Raw genomic sequence first — 19,184 nt, forward strand, 5'->3', positions numbered from 1 at the left:
GCCTTTTATGTAAATGACAGCTATTTCCCCTCCAGCCCAAATCCTGCCCATATGAACGCAGCACTGCCCAGCACTGGACTTTTCCCATGAAAAGTCCCAAAGGATGTGCTCGGCACAAGCACTTTGTCCCCTGTGAAGAAGCGACCAAGATGCGGCTGAGAGAGGCTCACTCACCATGGCTGGATAAAAGAGGATAAAAACAGCTGATCCCAGGAAGCCTGTTGGTCCCAGAATGATTACATTATAAATCATGCCCAAGATGGCAACAACAGGTCCTCCGGCCAGCAAGCTGCCCACGGCGGCCGCCTCAAACATCCTCTGCCCATCATTGGAGCAGATATTGATGAGCTGTAAGACATGACAAACAGTGAGGGACCCTGTAGGACATGGGTCATTGTATTCAGGAGAAAGGTCAAGGAAAAGAGGAACTCAAGCTGAGAGCTCGCTATGGGAACAAGGCACACACTGGTTCTGAACTCACCTCACCCAGAGACTTTTCTTTAATGTTCTTTAACTTCAGGATCTTCTTGAATGCCATAGTCAGGATAGCCCCCCGCAACCGGACGCCAGTTCGATAGTTCAATGCCCAAGTCAGCGCAAGTGACCAGGAGCGTACAACTTCTGTCAGAAAGAGGCCTAGGACTAACAGCAAGCTGTACTGCAGGTTAGACTCTGTTGCCTGGGTGTACTCCAAGAGGTGTTTCACCATGAAGGCCTACAGGGAGAAACATACACCACTGTCAACGTCCCCCATGGTAACCGCACACAATGCCACAGTGTTATGTTAGGTTAGAAAGAGCAGGCTGCTCCACGGCACAGTGATCAGCGTGTAAGCAAAGAAAAAACTGTGATGTTGGACCAAATATTACCGGCAACCTGCCCGCAGGTGCAGGACACAGGGATCATTTGCTTTACTCCTGAAGGGCGCCACCATGACCACTACTCTTTCTAATGTAACATAAACCTGTCCATGAGCTGAAATTAATTCTAGACACATGGTCATCCAAAGGTATATAATGACCTTACTCCAGAATCTTCACACAGGGCTACATTTCTTTAAATGAAATCAAGACCTTCCTCTTGACACGTGCTTATTTGATAAGAAGGAACAGTGTACCTACAGTTGTACGGGGAAGAGTGAGAAGTGCAAAACATCCCTGAAAACAAACACGGGCAGTTTAATAGGACAGAAGAGAGCAAACAGAGCAGACTAGCAAACTCCAGAGACCCTCCCTCCAGCCCTCCCCACGCCCACGCCCTCTCAAAAACAAAAACATGTTACCTCAGGTAGCATATGTCTAACACCACCTGCAGGGAGGGAAGACAGCCAGCCCCCAAGAACCACGAGTGCACCTCCAGCTCTACAGGTCCTGCAACGCCGGGGCACACACTCACACAGGCACATTCAGCAACAGCATTAAATACCAGCATGTGGGAAGCAATGCACTTTTATTGAAAATGATATAGATATATGTATAAAGATACCATCTTTAAAGAGCATCTCACAAACACTGTACAATAGCAGGGGCATTGGGAACATACAGTGGGAACATACAGAGTCATACAGGGATAGCCATCACACGGGCCGTCTGGCCTCCAAGTTGTAACTGTACACAGTAGAAATACACAACAGAGCCATGTCTGCTTCCAGAGTCTGACGTAGCATATCAGGCTGGCAGCGTTCATCAGATGGGAATCCTGATGCTGCCGTCAAGGAGATTCTCTAGCAATAAAGACCTTGCTGCTAAAGAAAGAAGATTAAGGAAAAAAAAGAAAGAAACTAAAAATCCCCTAACGAGGTACCCTGCATAAAACTGCAGGTGCTGTTGGCATGCTAAGCTGCGAGGCGACACTCTGCTCCAGAGCACAGAATTCTTGGGCGGCTGGGGCAGGGGTACTGACATCCTTCGGAGTCTTTTCAAGTCCTGCTAGCCAAAACTGATGTTGGCAAAAATCAAACCAAACTATAACAAAATCCAAACCAATGCCCACCTTAAAGGAGAAAAGAAATTAAACCCATGTACCCATCTACTCTGGTTCCTACAGCAAGGAGTGCTGGCTGGGTCTGTAAGCTACTAACTGACATAGGGCAGAAGCCAGCTGTATCAACCAATCATCCTCAAGTACCTAACACTGAATTCCAGAACCCAGATTTTGGGTAATTCTTCCTGTCAGTTTTCCTGAAAGTAACTATCTACTAGATCCCCACAGTTAGGGTCATGTCAAGCCCCAGTAAATAAGCAACCTGATCAAACGGGGGATTTCAGACTCTAAGAACTCCTGTAATCCAACTCTACTCTCCCTCAGAACTTTGAGATTCTCTCTTTGGTCCTCACTGCACAGATTTACTAGCAAGATTGGCTTCTTTTCCAGTATGCATCCAAAATGTGGAACTGGGTCCCAAGGCCAAAGCCCCTCTTCCTCTGGTGAAGCAACTCAGCAGGATGGCCTGCGGTGAAGCACTTTCCCACACACAGCAGCAATGAGGAGGTCTCCAAGGAAGGCCAGCAGGTTGGTCTGGAAGGACTCGGCCCCTCCTATACCTTTAAGGTGCCCCTTTCAGCACAGGATAAGCAGTTAGCCCGCCCCAACAGGGAGGAGAAGGGAAGGTGAGAGACAAAGGCACATTTATACTATGCAAAACTTTCAAAGGGGGAGAGAAAGAGGTAAAGGAATGTCCAACACAGGGTTTTAAAAAGCAATGACATTTCAAATGTGCTTGTATGGGAGAAAGAAAAGCAGGTTTTCATGAAAAATCCAAACAAACTCAGTTTTTGTTTTGTTTTTTTTTTATAAAAAAAATAAATAAAAAGCCCTAAGTTTATCATTCAAATCTAAAGCAATTGGAGGGACTGGCAACTGCCAGCACAGCTGTCCTGCTGTGGGAAGCATTCCCAGGGAGCAAACGTTACCTTACCTGAGCTCTTGGAGAGATTCTGCCCAGCTTGACTCTCTCATTCTGACCGCAGAATACAGCCATCCTGAAAATTCTAAAGAACAGCTTCTGTCACTGGTCCCACTACAGAGACACTCCCCCCACATCCAGTCCTGACAGCATCAAGAGAGCTGTGGCCGGAGAGAGGCTGGAGGGTGGGAACTTACCTCTCCCAGGGCTTCTCACTGTGCTTTCCCCCATAAAGCCTGGAGCAGTTAGCACTGCAGAGGGCAGGCTGCTCTTGGAGGACTATGACAGGTGCTAACTCTCTGGACACAAACCCTAGGTGAGGCCCGGCCTTCTACAACTATCTTAGTCTAACAAGGCCCCCAAAACATCTCTGTAAATGTAGTGATCTGGCTCTTACAAAGTCTGGTAGCGTGCTAACATTATCATGGCCCTGACACGCTACTTAGAGGGCTGGTTGCTGGCGCTTTAAAAACCTTGGGCTATTTTTGAGGTCAGCATCAAATGACCACGTTTAAACACACACAAATACAACTTAGCTGTGTTTCATTTGTTCTGTGTATGACTACCAAGGCTCAATGAGACCTAAAAGGATGTTCCATGTTTGGAGCCTATAATTTAGGGTAAGATTTTGGTACGAACAGAACAAGCCAATCTGGAAATCATGCTCAAACAGAAAATGTGCAAAAATCTAACATAGGATGTTCCTCAAAAGGACCCAGGTCCACCTACAGGAGGTTTGCAGACCACTAATGCTGATTTCATTTTTCTTTTTTTTCAAAACCAGCCTGATTCTCCAATTTCCAGTCAAAAAAACTTATCAAGATTAGGGTTCCAAAACAGAGTTATATTGTTTACACTTCCACATCATTTTCATAGAGAGACAATGGACAAGCCTGCAGCTTTCTCAGGCCATTGACCTTTCTTCCCAAAGGGCAGAGTGAGGTGTCGTGTGCTCCTGTCCTGGAGAGGCCCTTGGCTTTCTGTGGTCACCTAGAACAGTTGTCCAAGTCAGCACCCTGCCTGCTGCACCAGAAGTGAAAGATTAAGAACTTAACAGACGCCTGAGGGAGTGACCTCCACGACACCAAAGGGAGCATGCACTTTGTAATTTCGTTTTCTGGAGTAAAGATTTAATCCCTAAAATCTCTGGCTTTTTGTTTTTGTTTTTTGTTTATTTGCTTGTTTTTTAAGAAAAGGGGAATTAAGAAAGCCCATTGTGATTGTATGGACAAATGCTGCACACTCTTCTACCTAGATGAAAAAACCTCTGTGACAGCCAGAGCAGCCACCAGCCCTGTAGTGAAACAATGACAGAAGCTCTTCTTGGGGGAAGCTGGCTCGAGGAAACATTTGCCATCTTAGCTAATAACAACATTTCAGTTACATGGTCCCTTTTGTTTAAAACTTATATACAAGTGTTAGTTGGTCAATTAAAAAACCTAATACCAAAACTTTTATTTTTTTAAAAGATCACACATTAAAAAGAAGAAGGAAAAAAAAAAAGAACAGGACACTTGAAAGGTATAAATTAGTTTTACCTAGTCACCATGCATCTTAGACACATACTTACCCCACCATGAACCTCCAGCTTACCACACATGGAAACGCACATCTAAACAGTACTACTGCTCCGATGCCTCAAGGCAAATATGCAGAGAATGAATTCAATCACAGTCTCAAGTGTCAGGCAGCACAGCAGATGAGAGAACAGTGCCCTGAAAACTCCTCTCCAAAGCCCCCTTAGCTACTGCACTGCCTCCACATAGGCTGGGAAACCACAATGCCACCCAGTGCCTGCCACAGTTAACGCTATGCAAAACTAGAACCGACTCTTACAAACCCTGAGAGCCTCCCGGCTTCTTCAGGGATCATTTCTTAGAGTCATTGAACATAGTAACTGTACCCCTAGGCACCTGGTATGTCACCAAACTTGCTAGCCCGTGCCACACAACACTCGGCTTACTCCCTCACTCACAGCCCTGCCACGACATCTCCATCCTGACTGAGGCTGCTGCATCATATCTGCACACAGCCAACAGGCAGGTCCTATGCAGGCGCAGGACCAGCTCAGATTCACCCAGCCCCAGGAAAACAAGCCAGCGCTTTCTTCTCCTGCAGCCCTGTGTCCTCATCCTTCTAACTGACAAGCCACCATTCACGCCCAGATCCACTGACCCTCTTCAGTAGCCCTAGAAGGACCTCTGAGGCTGCTTATAGCCCAAAGGCGATCACAACCTCTGCAACAGAACAACAGGGTTAGCGCTGGCCATGGCTGGGCCCCTGAGATGTTCAGAAAGGATAGTTAGAACTTACTGGTCCACTGAAGCCAGCCAACTGCGTGATCATCAGGCACATGATGGACAGGATGAGCCTGGTGCGGCAAAAGATCCACACAACCCTTCGCAGGGAGGCGGCGGCTGGCCCCACTTCATTCAGCTCTTCTTGCCACAGTCTCTCCAGTCTTAACAAGGGCACAGGTCCTATGTTACACATCTCCCCAGGAAAGGACACACCCTTGACCCCTCCTGCCATCACAGGCTTGGACGCTGCATACACCAATCTCTCCTTTACAGTTATACACACAGCCTCCATCTCGTAGAGAAAAAGTCCCTCCTGGCCTGTGAATATTCACTCCCAAAGGGGAGTGTTTGCGGTATAGAAAACAAGGAGAGCAGGAGCCATTCCCACCACCCTTCAATAAAGTGTGCGGATAAGAACTTCCTTTCTCAAGGGCTCCCAACCCTTTCTGAAGGATCCTGTGATAGAACACAATGCTACGAACTAAGTTTTAATGAGACTACCACCAAAAATGTACTGTCACAAGGCAGCGACAAAATCTCCCTGCCGGCTCAGGAAGAGAAGCAGGGCTAAGAGAGAAAGCCCTTGGTTAAAACACAATTAGAGGGAAACAGAGATACGGAAAGGGAAAGAGTCCACAGGCTATCCACCCTTGGCACTTCAGACTCCACACTGCTGGCCCACCCACCTAGCTCAGGCCTAGGTGGACCAGAGGCGCCTACCTTCTGCAGTTCACATCAGAAGACTCATACTTGGACAAAGGCCACACGTCCTCCATTAACAGCTCCCCCTTCTTGTACACCACACGGGCCAGAGGAGAGAGCCATGAAAACGTCATGAAGGAGAAAAGTCCAGCATTGTCAACTGGGTGCTCGTGCCTACGGAGAGAAAAATCCGACCACGAGGTGTCAGCACGTACTGAGAGGCTGAGTGCCTGTGAACGGTAGTTTTTGGTAAATAGCTCCTCACAAATATTAGGGCTCCCCAGCTGCCCTCACGCTAGCCCAAGACTTCAAATGCACTTAGAGTGCTTTGTGCATGAATCACTAGCTAACACAGACTTACTTGGAAGTGGTCCGGAAGGGCTTCAGGGCACTCAAGCCATGGTGGTACTTTCCCTTGGTATGCTCCTCGTCCAGAATTCGGAGGTGAGAATGCACGGAGACATCCAGGGGAAGGCCCTCAACTCGGGCTGCTGTTTCTAGGGCATCTTGGCATTCCAACTGTGATGGGGAGGAAAATGAGTAAATACAGAAGAGAGGCAGATCCACCTGACTACAACTCAAAATACACCAGTAGCAAATGATTCATCAGCAATGCAAAACCCCACAACATGGGTTAGACATTGACTCTGCATGCTAAGAACTGATTGAAGAGCATTTGAAAGAACACATACACAGAGACAGACACACACAGAGACGCATATACACACAGACACACACACATGCACAAACAGAGACAGACAGACAGACACACATGCACACACAGAGACGCATATACACACATACACACAGAGACACATGCACAGAGACACACACCACACATACCCATGTACACACATACACACATGTGCACACACATACACACACACACATACACACGCACACACATACACACGCGCACACACGGTTTTTGAGTCTTTGGGTTTGCAGAACTGAGTAGAAAGTAGAGTTTGCATATTATCTCCCATTCCTTCCATCTCTTCCTCCTATATTAACTTCCATTAGACGGCACAACTGTTACGAGGACAGGCGAATGCTGAAACATTAGCTGACATCCATGCTACATTTGGTTCATTCTTGGTTTTATACATTCAAGGTTTTATATTTTTACTGCTCATACCTTTCATCGTGGCTAGGGACATAGTTCATGGTAGAATGCTTCCCTAGAATGCATGAGACCCTGAGTTTGAACCCTAGCACGGTGGGGGAGGGGGCTGGAACACAAAGGCCCTGAATAATTCCCTACCACACACAAAATAAATGATTTTTATTTATTTTTTTAAGATCTACTTATTATATATATAGTATTCTCAGTATTCTGGCGCATGTATGCCTGCAGGCCAGAAGAGGGCACCAGATCTCACTACAGATGGCTGTGAGCCACCATGTAGTTGCTGGGAATTGAACTCAGGACCTTTGAAAGAACAAGCAGTGCTCTTAACCACTGAGCCATCTCTTCAGCTCAATAAATGATTTTTAAAAATCAAATCTTTGATCTTCTGTTTCCCAACATACACTGGTTGTCAATCCTTATACCATTAACAGCAAACTGTATTGCAAATTTTCTACTACAAAACTTCAAAGTCAGTCCCAATTAGACTGAGAGTGAGCATGTTCTGTCTCCTTCTCTCACTCTGATCTCATTCTGACACTCCGGAGACTGCCCAGAAAGGTACACCTTGAACAGGGGGAGAGGGTAGAACAGTGACTAGTCAACTGGACTGCCATAGAGAAGCCAGCAGTTTGGATGGAGAAGATGCGCAGGAAGGAAAAGGCAGGGACTAGAGTGCGAGCTCTCTTGGCTCTAGGACAAGGGAGGAGGTGTGTCTCTTGCATCTCCAACCAAAAAGCAAGGCCAGCTCATTACTCAGCCTCTCTGAGTTAGTAGGTTTTCACCCCATCCTCTGACTCTGAATCTTAATGAAAGTAGAACAACAGAGATTTAATTGAAACCTACATATCCCTGCTGTGGCAGAGCTGGGCCTGAGTGGCTGGCAGAGCACTGACTGAGGGGCTGTGGGGCAGCAGACGATAATTAAATTATCGGTAGATTCATGCACAGCAGCTAAGCCAGCAAACCAACACCAACCGACATATGTTCTCATTTACTCCACTGGGCAGGTTACACTTTTCTGGTTTCCTTTTTCTCTCTTGAGCAGTGACACTCACAGTCACAAGTGTTTCCAGTGATTATGGTAAGATAACACAAAGCAGTCTCTAATTGTGTAAGGCCATCTCTTTTCCAAAACATACAGGGGCCACTCGAATATCAGAATTAAAAATGGTCTGTGCATAGGAGTAACCTGGACGCCTCAGCTGATCAAGTCTAACAGCCTTAATTCATAGACTAATTATCTACCTAGACAGTTAAATGGCCAGCACTGGGAAATCACACAGTTCTGGAAACACATTCACTTCCTCTTGTCGGTGGCAAGTTAGACTGGATTTCAAGAAAACAATAGCACAAAATGGCAAACGAGTCAACATATCACTCTGACATGAAGTCTTCACAAACAGTTTAGCTGTTAGTCTAAAAACAGTGGAACAAGGGAAAGAGGGGTGACAGATAAGGGCGCGGGCGCATGCCTGGGCTCTGCACAGGAGGTGTACAAAGTCACAAGCACCCACAGCTGCAGGGGACAAGGGACACGAGAACAGCACTTCACAGGCATAGTGAATACCTGTCACATGGACTGTATGTTGCCATAAAGCAAACCTAAACATTATTAAAGACTGGCATCATACAGTGTGTGCAGTCCATTTTAATTGATTGATTAATTACCTTTTGCAAGCCCAGTCAGTTTCCCCTCCCTCCCTCCTCTCCTCCCAGCCCCTCCCACAACCCTTTCCACATCCACTCCTCCCCCTTTCTCTTCAGGAAAGGGCAGCCTCCCATGTATATCCTCAGCCATGGCGTATCAAGGTGCAGTGAGACTAGGCACCTCCTCTCCTATTAGTCTTTTTCACGTTGTATTTCAGAGTTTTGAACAAAGACTACAAGAAAATCCCCATACACTCAGAAGTTACATATTTTCAAATAATGAAATAAATACGACATTAGCAAATGGAAATTGAAAACATTTTGAGTTAAACGACACGAATTTGCAATACATCGATTTTGATGGGCCACAGCTAAAGAAGAGCACAGATGGAACCTGTGATTGCTATAAAAATTGTTCTAAGGTAGGGGTGGATTTTCTGCAAAGGACCAGAGAAAATATATTTAGACTTTGAACCAAGAGACAAAAATTAAGGACATTTATGTAAGTATCCCTTTTATGAAAAAAAAATTCCTATGAAGTGTTTACTGGTAAGATTTGGGTTATAATAACAGTATTCTTTCCTTCTGCTGTTTTGTATATTTTTTCCTTTCCTTTTGAAACAGGGTCTTGTGTATCCCAAGATGGCCTTGAACCCGCTATGTAGCTGAGGATGACTTGAACTTCTGATCCTCTTGCCTCCACTTCCCTAGTGCTAAGGAACCACCGTGCCTGATTTAAGAGGTGCTGGAGACTGAGCTCAAAGCTTCTGACACTTGAGCTACCAACAGAGGTTTTGTTTTTTTTTTTTTGTTTTTTTTTTTTGAGACAGGGTTTCTCTGTAGCTTTGGAGCCTGTCCTGGAGCTAGCTCTTGTAGATCAGGCTGGCCTCAAACTCACAGAGATTCACCTGCCTCTGCCTCACGAGAGCTGGGATTAAAGGTGTGTGCCACCATCACCACCTGGCCAATTGAGCTTTTTTTTTTTTCAATATATATCTACTAATAAGAAAAACTGATTTATTTTATGGCAAAGTCACATTTCACCTATCTGGAGTTTTTAAAAGTTGTCTCTTTTATTCTTTTATAGCAATCAATTGCAACTCACCTATTACTGCTAGAGACTTTACATCTTTATTCTCAAGTATTTTTCAATTTATGAGTATGTGATTTTAATTCTTCACATTCATATCTCAGAAAATATTAGAGAATTATTACATTTTTCTCTTGACATTTGTCCTTTATTGTATAACTGAGTCACGTTTCCATTTGGAAACTGTTAAACGTGTAGAGAGTGAGTGCTGTCAAATGTTTCTCTCCTGCCCACCTGTTCCCAAATATGGGGTGGCCACTTCCCAAATAATCGACTCAGAGCTTTAATATTACTTATAAATGCTTAGTCTTATTACTAACTAGCTCTTACATTTTAAGTTAACCCATATGTCTTATTTACACTTTGCCACATGGCAGTACCTTTATTAGCATGGCACATTCATCTCCTGTTCCCTCTGCATCTGGCTGGTGACTCCTGACTCCACCCTTCCCCTTCCCATCATCCTTAGTTTGGTTGCCCCACCTATACTTCCTGCCTGGCTACAGCCAATCAGCATTTTATTAAATCAATTTGAGTGACAAATCTTTACAGTGTACAAGAGGATTATGCCACAGCAGTGGAGGCTATAGCTCAGTTGCTAAAATGCTTGCCATGCAAGCAGGAGTCTGATCCCCAGCATCTACATAACCATTCAGGGATGCGGATGCATGTGTTTGTGTTCTCAGGCTGGGGAGGCAAAGACAGGTTGATTCCTGGAAGCTTGCTGGACAGTGAACCAGCAAATCAGCAAGCCCTGGGTACCAGTGAGAGACCTTCTCAAGACATAAAGTGAAAAACCAGGGAAGACAGCAAAGTTTGATCTTGGGCCTCCACACGTACATGCACACACATGTACACAGCACCCAAAAATGAAAACACATATAAGCATGTACACACACACAGGCTGGGTGGTGTAATAGCTCTAACTTTTTCAGAATAGGTTTTGCTATTCTAGTTTTTTGCCTTTGCTGGGAAATGCAATTCTAGAGTCAGTAAGTTTTATAAACATCTGCTGACAGCACAGCATCAGAAAGAGAGAATTCAGAATGTGTCATGGTCAAGGTGTCTGTTGCTATAATAAAACACTGCCCAAAAGCAAACTTGGTGTAGGAGGTTCTTCTGTCTATGTGTTGCTTTCATTGGTTGAATAAAGAAACTGCCTTGGCCTTTTGATAGGGAAGAGCTTAGGTAGGCATGGAAAAGAAAATTGAATGCTGGGAGGAAGAAGGCAGACAGAGAAAGATGCCATGAAGCTCCTGCCTGAAACTGACACTGGTTAGAATCTTTCCCGGTAAGCCACGACCTCGTGGTGATACACAGATTGGTGGAAATGGGTTAGATCAGGATGCGAGAGTTGGCCAAGATGAGGCTAGATATAATGGGCCAGGCAATGATTTAATTAATACAATTTCTGTGTGATCATTTCGGGTATAAGCTAGCTGGGTGGACGCAGCCCGCCACTCCTCCTCCTACACAAACTAAGGAGAAAAGGGTGTATTTCAGCTTACAGCTTGTAGACCATCATCCAGGGGAGTCAGGAAAGGAACTGAAACAAAGGCCATGGAGGAGTGCTGATTACTGGGTTGCCCCCCACAGCTTGTTCAGCCTGCTTTCTTATAGTATCCAGGACCACTAGGCCAGAGATGGCGCTACCCACAGTGATAGGTGCCCTCCCATATCAACATTAATCAAGAAAATGCCCCAAGGCCTGCCCACAAGGAAACTTACTCAGTTGAGGTTCCCTCTTCCCAAACGACTATTTTATGTCAAGTCTACATAAAACTAGCCAGCACAACTGACCCCCTGTCAATTTCACATCCCATCTCTCAAACCATAACTACTCTTTTCTTGCTGTCCCTAAGAAGTCACTATCACAATGCAAAACATATTCCAAACTTTAAAGGTCCCACAATCTTTACAAATTCAAACACTCCAAAAGTTCAGTCTCTCTAAAATATCCAAGGTCTCATAACTGAGCTCCTGTAAAATCAAAACTAAGTTAGGTACAAGTTTTCTTAGTCCAAGAGGGAAGAACTAGGCACAGGACAATCACACCAAAATCCAACAGCATAAGATTCAGGGTCAGATTTCTGGGACTCAGGATCTTCTGAGCACCACTCCACAGCTGCTCCACACCTTGGTGGTTGCTTAGCGGTTCAGAGAGTGAGTCCATGACCATGATGACAGGGAACATGGTGCTGGGGCAGTACCTGAGAACTCACACCCTGATCTAGACAGGAGGCACAGAGAGAGAGACAGAGACAGACAGAGACTGGCCTGTGTGGAATTTAAAACCTCAAAGTCTATCCCAGTGATACACTCTGTCTTAGTTAGAGTTTTCTTGCTGTAAGGAGACACCATAACCATGGCAACTCTTACACAGAAAATATTTCATTGGGGTGGACTTTACAGTTGAGAGGTTTAGTCCATTACCTTCAAGGCGGGAAGCATGGTAGCACGCAAGCAGACATGGTGCTGGAGAAGGAGCTGAGAATTCTGTATCTGGATCCACAGGCAGCAGGAAGACAGAGCCCCTGGGCCTGGCTTGAACATATGAGACCTCAAAGCCCACCCCAGTGACACACTTCCTCCAACAAGGCCATTGTCTTCAAACCACCACACACCTCTTCTTATAAGGCCATACTTTCTGATCCTTCCTTGACAGTTCGCCAGTTGGGGGCCAAACATTCAAATTTATGAACCTATGGAGCCATTCTCATTCAAACTACCACAAAGCTTGTGGTCCATCATCTAGGGAAGTCATGACAGGAGCTCAAGGAAGGAACCTGGAGGGAAAAACTGATGCAGAGGCCATAGGAGTGCTGCTTACAGCTTTGCTCCTCATGATTTTCTCAGCCTGCTTTCTTAGAGCACCCAGGACCAACCAGCCTGGGCATGGCATTGCCCACTGTGAGCTGGGCATTAATCAAGAGAATGGACCACAGGCTTGCTCATAGTACAGTATGGTGGAGGCATCTTCTCAGTTGCGGCTCCCTCTTCCCAAATGACTCTAGCTTGTTGACATAAGATTAACAGCACAGTGTATCATCCACTAGTACTAAGAAGAAACTGAAACTGTTTCATTCTCGTAACTACAAATTCCCAAGCACCTATGATATTTGAGACTGTTCCTGATGAGGGGAAGAAAACTTGACAATTCTGATGTGCAAAACCCACTACCTTCATTTTCTTCACTAGCCTTTGGCTAAGAGTAATTATAAAATACCTACTGACGGTCTTTTTTAACCTATTAATAGAAAAGCAAAGGACCCAACAATTTTTTTTGACCCGACAATATTTTAAAATGCAGATTGCATGGGTTTTGTTTCTTTGATCACATTTAATGACTATTTCCATTCTTTCAGAGTTATGCTATTTCCTGTACAGGCAGATACCAAACTCAAAGAAACTTTGAAAACTTCAAAGAGAGTTGCCAGGCAAGGCTGTTTCCTGTAGGTTTTCTAAGTGCCATGTGGCATCAGTCATGTGACAAGATGGCTAGGGTTTTAGAGTGTGCACTTCTTGCAATCTGTCCTGACAAAGGCAAACCATCATGGTTGAGATGACACTAATCCTCAATATCCTATGTAATAATAAAATATGAATAGGGAGTCCAATAGTAAAGGAATAGAAAGGATTGTTTTATCTAAAAATCAAAATTTGCCACTGTTGCCTCACTTCTGTTACTCTTCCACAAACACTTGCCGAAGGGTCAGCCGGGCTGTGTTATTGGGCCCTGTCCATGTCAGACAAGGAGAATGTGATGCAAGAGTCACTCCTCTGAAGGACATGCGGTCCAGCACCTGGGATCCACTCCTCTGAGGGAAGGACACGCGGTCCTGCACCTGGGATCCACTCCTCTGAGGGAAGGACACGCGGTCCTGCACCTGGGATCCACTCCTCTGAGGGAAGGACACGCGGTCCTGCACCTGGGATCCACTCCTCTGAGGGAAGGACACGCGGTCCTGCACCTGGGATCCACTCCTCTGAGGGAAGGACACGCGGTCCTGCACCTGGGATCCACTCCTCTGAGGGAAGGACACGCGGTCCTGCACCTGGGATCCACTCCTCTGAGGGAAGGACACGCGGTCCTGCACCTGGGATCCACTCCTCTGAGGGAAGGACACGCGGTCCTGCACCTGGGATCCACTCCTCTGAAGGACACACGGTCCTGCACCTGGGATCCACTCCTCTGAGGGAAGGACACACGGTCCTGCACCTGGGATCCACTCCTCTGAGGGAAGGACACACGGTCCTGCACCTGGGATCCACTCCTCTGAGGGAAGGACACGCGGTCCTGCACCTGGGATCCACTCCTCTGAAGGACACACAGTCCTGCACCTGGGATCCACTCCTCTGAGGGAAGGACACACGGTCCTGCACCTGGGATCCACTCCTCTGAGGGAAGGACACGCGGTCCTGCACCTGGGATCCACTCCTCTGAGGGAAGGACACGCGGTCCTGCACCTGGGATCCACTCCTCTGAGGGAAGGACACACGGTCCTGCACCTGGGATCCACTCCTCTGAGGGAAGGACACACGGTCCTGCACCTGGGATCCACTCCTCTGAGGGAAGGACACACGGTCCTGCACCTGGGATCCACTCCTCTGAGGGAAGGACACACGGTCCTGCACCTGGGATCCACTCCTCTGAGGGAAGGACACACGGTCCTGCACCTGGGATCCACTCCTCTGAAGGACACACGGTCCTGCACCTGGGATCCACTCCTCTGAAGGACACACGGTCCTGCACCTGGGATCCACTCCTCTGAAGGACACACGGTCCTGCACCTGGGATCCACTCCTCTGAAGGACACGCGGTCCTGCACCTGGGATCCACTCCTCTGAGGGAAGGACACACGGTCCTGCACCTGGGATCCACTCCTCTGAGGGAAGGACACACGGTCCTGCACCTGGGATCCACTCCTCTGAGGGAAGGACACACGGTCCTGCACCTGGGATCCACTCCTCTGAGGGAAGGACACGCGGTCCTGCACCTGGGATCCACTCCTCTGAAGGACACACGGTCCTGCACCTGGGATCCACTCCTCTGAGGGAAGGACACACGGTCCTGCACCTGGGATCCACTCCTCTGAGGGAAGGACACGCGGTCCTGCACCTGGGATCCACTCCTCTGAGGGAAGGACACGCGGTCCTGCACCTGGGATCCACTCCTCTGAGGGAAGGACACACGGTCCTGCACCTGGGATCCACTCCTCTGAGGGAAGGACACACGGTCCTGCACCTGGGATCCACTCCTCTGAGGGAAGGACACACGGTCCTGCACCTGGGATCCACTCCTCTGAGGGAAGGACACACGGTCCTGCACCTGGGATCCACTCCTCTGAGGGAAGGACACACGGTCCTGCACCTGGGATCCACTCCTCTGAGGGAAGGACACACGGTCCTGCACCTGGGATCCACTCCTCTGAGGGAAGGACACACGGTCCTGCACCTGGGATCCACTCCTCTGAGGGAAGGACACACGGTCCTGCACCTGGGATCCACTCCTCTGAAGGACACACGGTCCTGCACCTGGGATCCACTCCTCTGAAGGACACACGGTCCTGCACCTGGGATCCACTCCTCTGAAGGACACACGGTCCTGCACCTGGGATCCAATCCACTGAAGGAAGGACACATGGTCCTGCACCTGGGATCCACTCCTCTGAAGGACACACAGTCCTGCTATGTTCAGTTACCTGGGAATCTCACCAGATGTTTAGATTCTAGAAAGAACTTTGGAATGCTAACATGAAAAGAAAGAAGGGTGGAATAGGAGGGAGGGAGGGAGGGAGGAAGGGAGGAAGGGAGGGAGGGAGGGAGGGAGGGAGGGAGGGTGGGTGTCTGGAAGGCTACCTGTCTACTCTGAGTTGGCACACAGAACTCGACCCGTTACTGAAATGTCAAGGGTTGCCTCACAAGCAGTATGGTCAGCATCCAATGCTGTATGATAAATCACTTTAGAGATTTTTGCCCATTACACTTCTCCTTAGAGTCTCTTCTGATTAACAGTTGTGCTGGCTAGAGCCATTCTGGAAGGGGAACCTCACATAAAAATGCCTCCACCACACTGTTCCATGGGTAAGACAGTGGAGCATTTTCTTGACTCATGACTGATGTGGTGGGCCCGACCACAAGGTGGTGCCACCCTGGGCTGGTGGTCCTAGATGGTAAAAGAAAGTAGGCTGAGCAAGCCAGTAAGCATGCACACTGGGAAGAAGAAATCAAGTCAGTCACACTGCCATGCCCACCTATCGGTGCAAGTCACAAATAAGGGCAAACACATAAGCCAAAGAATGAACATGGTATTGGCATGGTAAAATAGGTATTTTCTGCAGTCTGTAAACTGGAATTGCCCCATAATGAGGAAGAACTTATAAGTTGTTGTGTAAGCTTGATTCGAAGCAAATCAAAATTCCTGTCACACCATGTGGGGGGTCTCGATTTCAATTTGTTAATACCACGATTAAGTTTCAAAGGATTAAACTGCAAATGAATCACAGGATGAGGAACTACTTGGAGCTCAGTGGTTAAGAAAGTGGTTCTCAGCCTTCCTAATGCTGCAACCCTTTAACACAGTTCCTCATGCTGTGGTGGCCCCAACCAACCACACGATTATTTTCGTTGCTGCTTCATTAACAGTAATTTTGCTAGTTATGAACGGTAATGTAAATATCTGCTATTCAACCCTTGTGAGAGGGGTCGCAACCACAGTGGATAACTACTGACACAGGGGTTGAGAACTGCCTTTATTCCATGAGATTTGGGGGTTCCCAGGGCAGTTAAACCAGGAGGCTTTAAAATTCCATTGCTACCTGCATTTCACTTTGTGGAGACTGGCTGGTGTATCGAGAACAGGGCCCTATTACTCCTTTTAACATTCTTCAAGTGATGTTAATATGTAGTTTCACTTGAAAACTACTAATTGAGATACTAAAACTTGCAAATGTTGGTCTTTTTTTTTTAAAAAAGATTTATTTATTATGTATACAGTGTTCTACCTGCATGTATATCTGCATGCCAGAAGAGGGCACCAGATCTCATTATAGATGGTTGCCAGTCACCATGTGGTTGCTGGGAATTGAACTCAGGTCCTGTGCTCTTAACCTCAGTCATCTCTCTATCCGTGTAAATGTTGGTCTTGCTGAAAACTCCTTCAGGATTTTTCGTTTTTAGATTCGGAAAACAAACACAACACTAAAATAGAACTTCCTTCATGCAGAAACCAGGGTCGAGCGCAGGTTCCTCAGGACCCACAGTTGGACAATCAGCCCAGGGATTCTCCCGTCTGTCTCCCTCGCTGCTGCTGTACCTAGCTTTTCACATGGGTACTGGGAATCAAATTCGGATCCTCACACTTGCAAGACAGGCACTTTACCCGCTGAGCTATCGCCCCAGCTAGTTTTATTGGCACCCAGATTGTGTACCTACTTCTCAAAACCAAATAGAAGTATTTCTCTGACACAGACTAGCACACAAATCCTTTGGGCAATATTTGCTCCAAAAGCAAACGTATCTTAATGTCGAGTTCAGGGACCACAGTCTATACTGTTGACTTTGACCAGCCATCTAAGCTCCTTCTGATGGTCCCATACACTGGGCCAAACTGTTGGCCGGTAAAATTAACATTTCAAAGAGAAGTCGACAGCTCTGTCTGAGTCATCCAACTCCAGAAACACCCCTCGGAAAAACTCACAGCACTGCACTCAGGTCTGCTGATAAAGCCTGTTGAGCCACACCCTCAGGGGGGTAAGGCTGCAAGGAGCAGGACAGTCGGTCTGGCATGGACGCTGCGAGCCTGGGATATTGCACACATTTGGAAGGGTGTGCTTCAGGCCTTCATGAGTAGACTTTGTCAGTCATGGTTTTCTATCATGTCTGCCAAGATCAGGTTGATTCTTTGAATGACAAATGCAGAAAGTAATCTGCTTGGTGTCTGAAATATGTTTTTACTGCACAGCCCAGGCTGGCCTCAAATGTGGGATTATCCTTATACCTCAGCCTTCCAAGTATGAGGATTAGAGCCCACGTCCAGAATCATGAAAGAGTCCTGAATCATGAGAGCACAGTAACATCTAAACAGCTAACTCTGTCTTTTAAAACGGAGGAAGGAAAGCTTAGACAAGTTTAATTCTACGAATTAGCGGACTTCAGTGGACCTAAAGAACTGCACGTCAGCACATTTGAAGCGTACAGAACCAACCATTGCAAAGGCTTCTGGAGAGACCATTTATCTTACAACTGACACAAGACTGCACTAGCAGAAGCTACCAAACACAGAACCAAGAGCTTACCGAAAAAGTTTCCACTGGCCATTTGTAATTTCCAAGTTACCTTAATAAACAGTGGCGCTTAAAGTTACTTTAAGAACAGGAAGCTATGCCTGGTGTGGTGGCGCACATTTTTCTCTCCCAGCACTCCAGGGGCAGAGGCCACATCTCTCTGAGCTTGAGGCCAGTCTGGTCTATAGAGTGAGTTCCATCTAGGGTTACATAGTGAGACTCTGTCTCGAGAGAGAGAGAGAGAGAGAGAGAATGAATACCAAGCTCCTTCAAACAGTTTTCTTTTTCTGTGGGACTCAGGGAGCTGTGGATATAGACAATCAATCCCCAAGCAGTTCTCAGCAGCAGCAGCAGCACTGTGGTCATCTCTGCCTGGAAAGCTGGGACCAGCACTGAGACCCGTATCTGATGCAAGGCCAGCTACCGTGTCATTCATTCCCAGCAAGCTTAGGAGACTCCTGAGCCTTACAGAACTTACAGATGCTTACAGGGAGGAAATGGGGTAGGGACAGGGATTCTTATACTCCAGAAGGTGTAAAATTACTGCAGACCAAAACAGAGAAAAATGCAGAGATATAAAATACTAATTTTTATCCTGCTGTCCTTCCTAAACTGAGCTGACTCACAGGCAGCAAAAGCAGAACAAAATCACATGCCTTTCACCCAGAGAAGCTTTTAGGGTCACGTTCCCTAAAACTGTAATGTCATATGAAAGCTTTCTATCGTCTCTGGGTAGAGAAGAGATTTATTTTTCTGATATAATCTTACATCCTTCACATATGTCTATAATGAGCCCCTATTTCTTTATAAATGGCTTAGAGTAATTTCTGTAAGAGATTAGACTTACTTATATCCTTAATCCCTAAATTACAACTTGAACTCACTAAAATTATCTTGAGCAGCTAACTATGGAAACTACAGCCAATGCTAAGAATCTGCCTTGGTGCTAAATGAAGATCCCTGGGATTTCAGATTCTGACTTTGTGACCTTCCTAGGTAATGCAGAATACTCTGGCTGGGAGGACAGTTCCACCAATGAGAAAAGACAATACAATCATGACGGCATGAGCCCTGGCTGGCTTCTGGTCATTTCCCACTCTTACCTTTCCTCAGGTACCCGGAC

The 19,184-nt window shown here is 46.7% G+C and overlaps 1 protein-coding gene across 4 annotated transcripts in view; it reads right to left on the reverse strand.

The window, feature by feature from the left end:
* Window positions 1-19,184, reverse strand: part of Abcc5 (ATP binding cassette subfamily C member 5) — a 104,321-nt gene that overhangs the window by 72,465 nt on the left and 12,672 nt on the right. The window contains exons 3-7 of one of the 4 annotated variants that reach the window (XM_041677814.1): window positions 6,269-6,426; window positions 5,926-6,081; window positions 5,219-5,366; window positions 482-715; window positions 175-348 (exon numbers count right to left, since the gene is read on the reverse strand). In XM_041677814.1, the coding sequence (XP_041533748.1) occupies window positions 175-348; window positions 482-715; window positions 5,219-5,366; window positions 5,926-6,081; window positions 6,269-6,426 (870 nt within the window). Of the gene's footprint in view, window positions 1-174; window positions 349-481; window positions 716-1,374; window positions 2,991-5,218; window positions 5,367-5,925; window positions 6,082-6,268; window positions 6,427-19,184 lie in introns of those variants that run through there. The other 3 variants (XM_041677817.1, XM_041677816.1, XM_041677815.1) reach the window with 3 other exon arrangements.

Source organism: Microtus oregoni, unplaced genomic scaffold, assembly GCF_018167655.1.
Source record: "Microtus oregoni isolate MIOR12 unplaced genomic scaffold, Mior012 000029F_ref0000214, whole genome shotgun sequence".
Taxonomy (NCBI): domain Eukaryota; kingdom Metazoa; phylum Chordata; class Mammalia; order Rodentia; family Cricetidae; genus Microtus; species Microtus oregoni.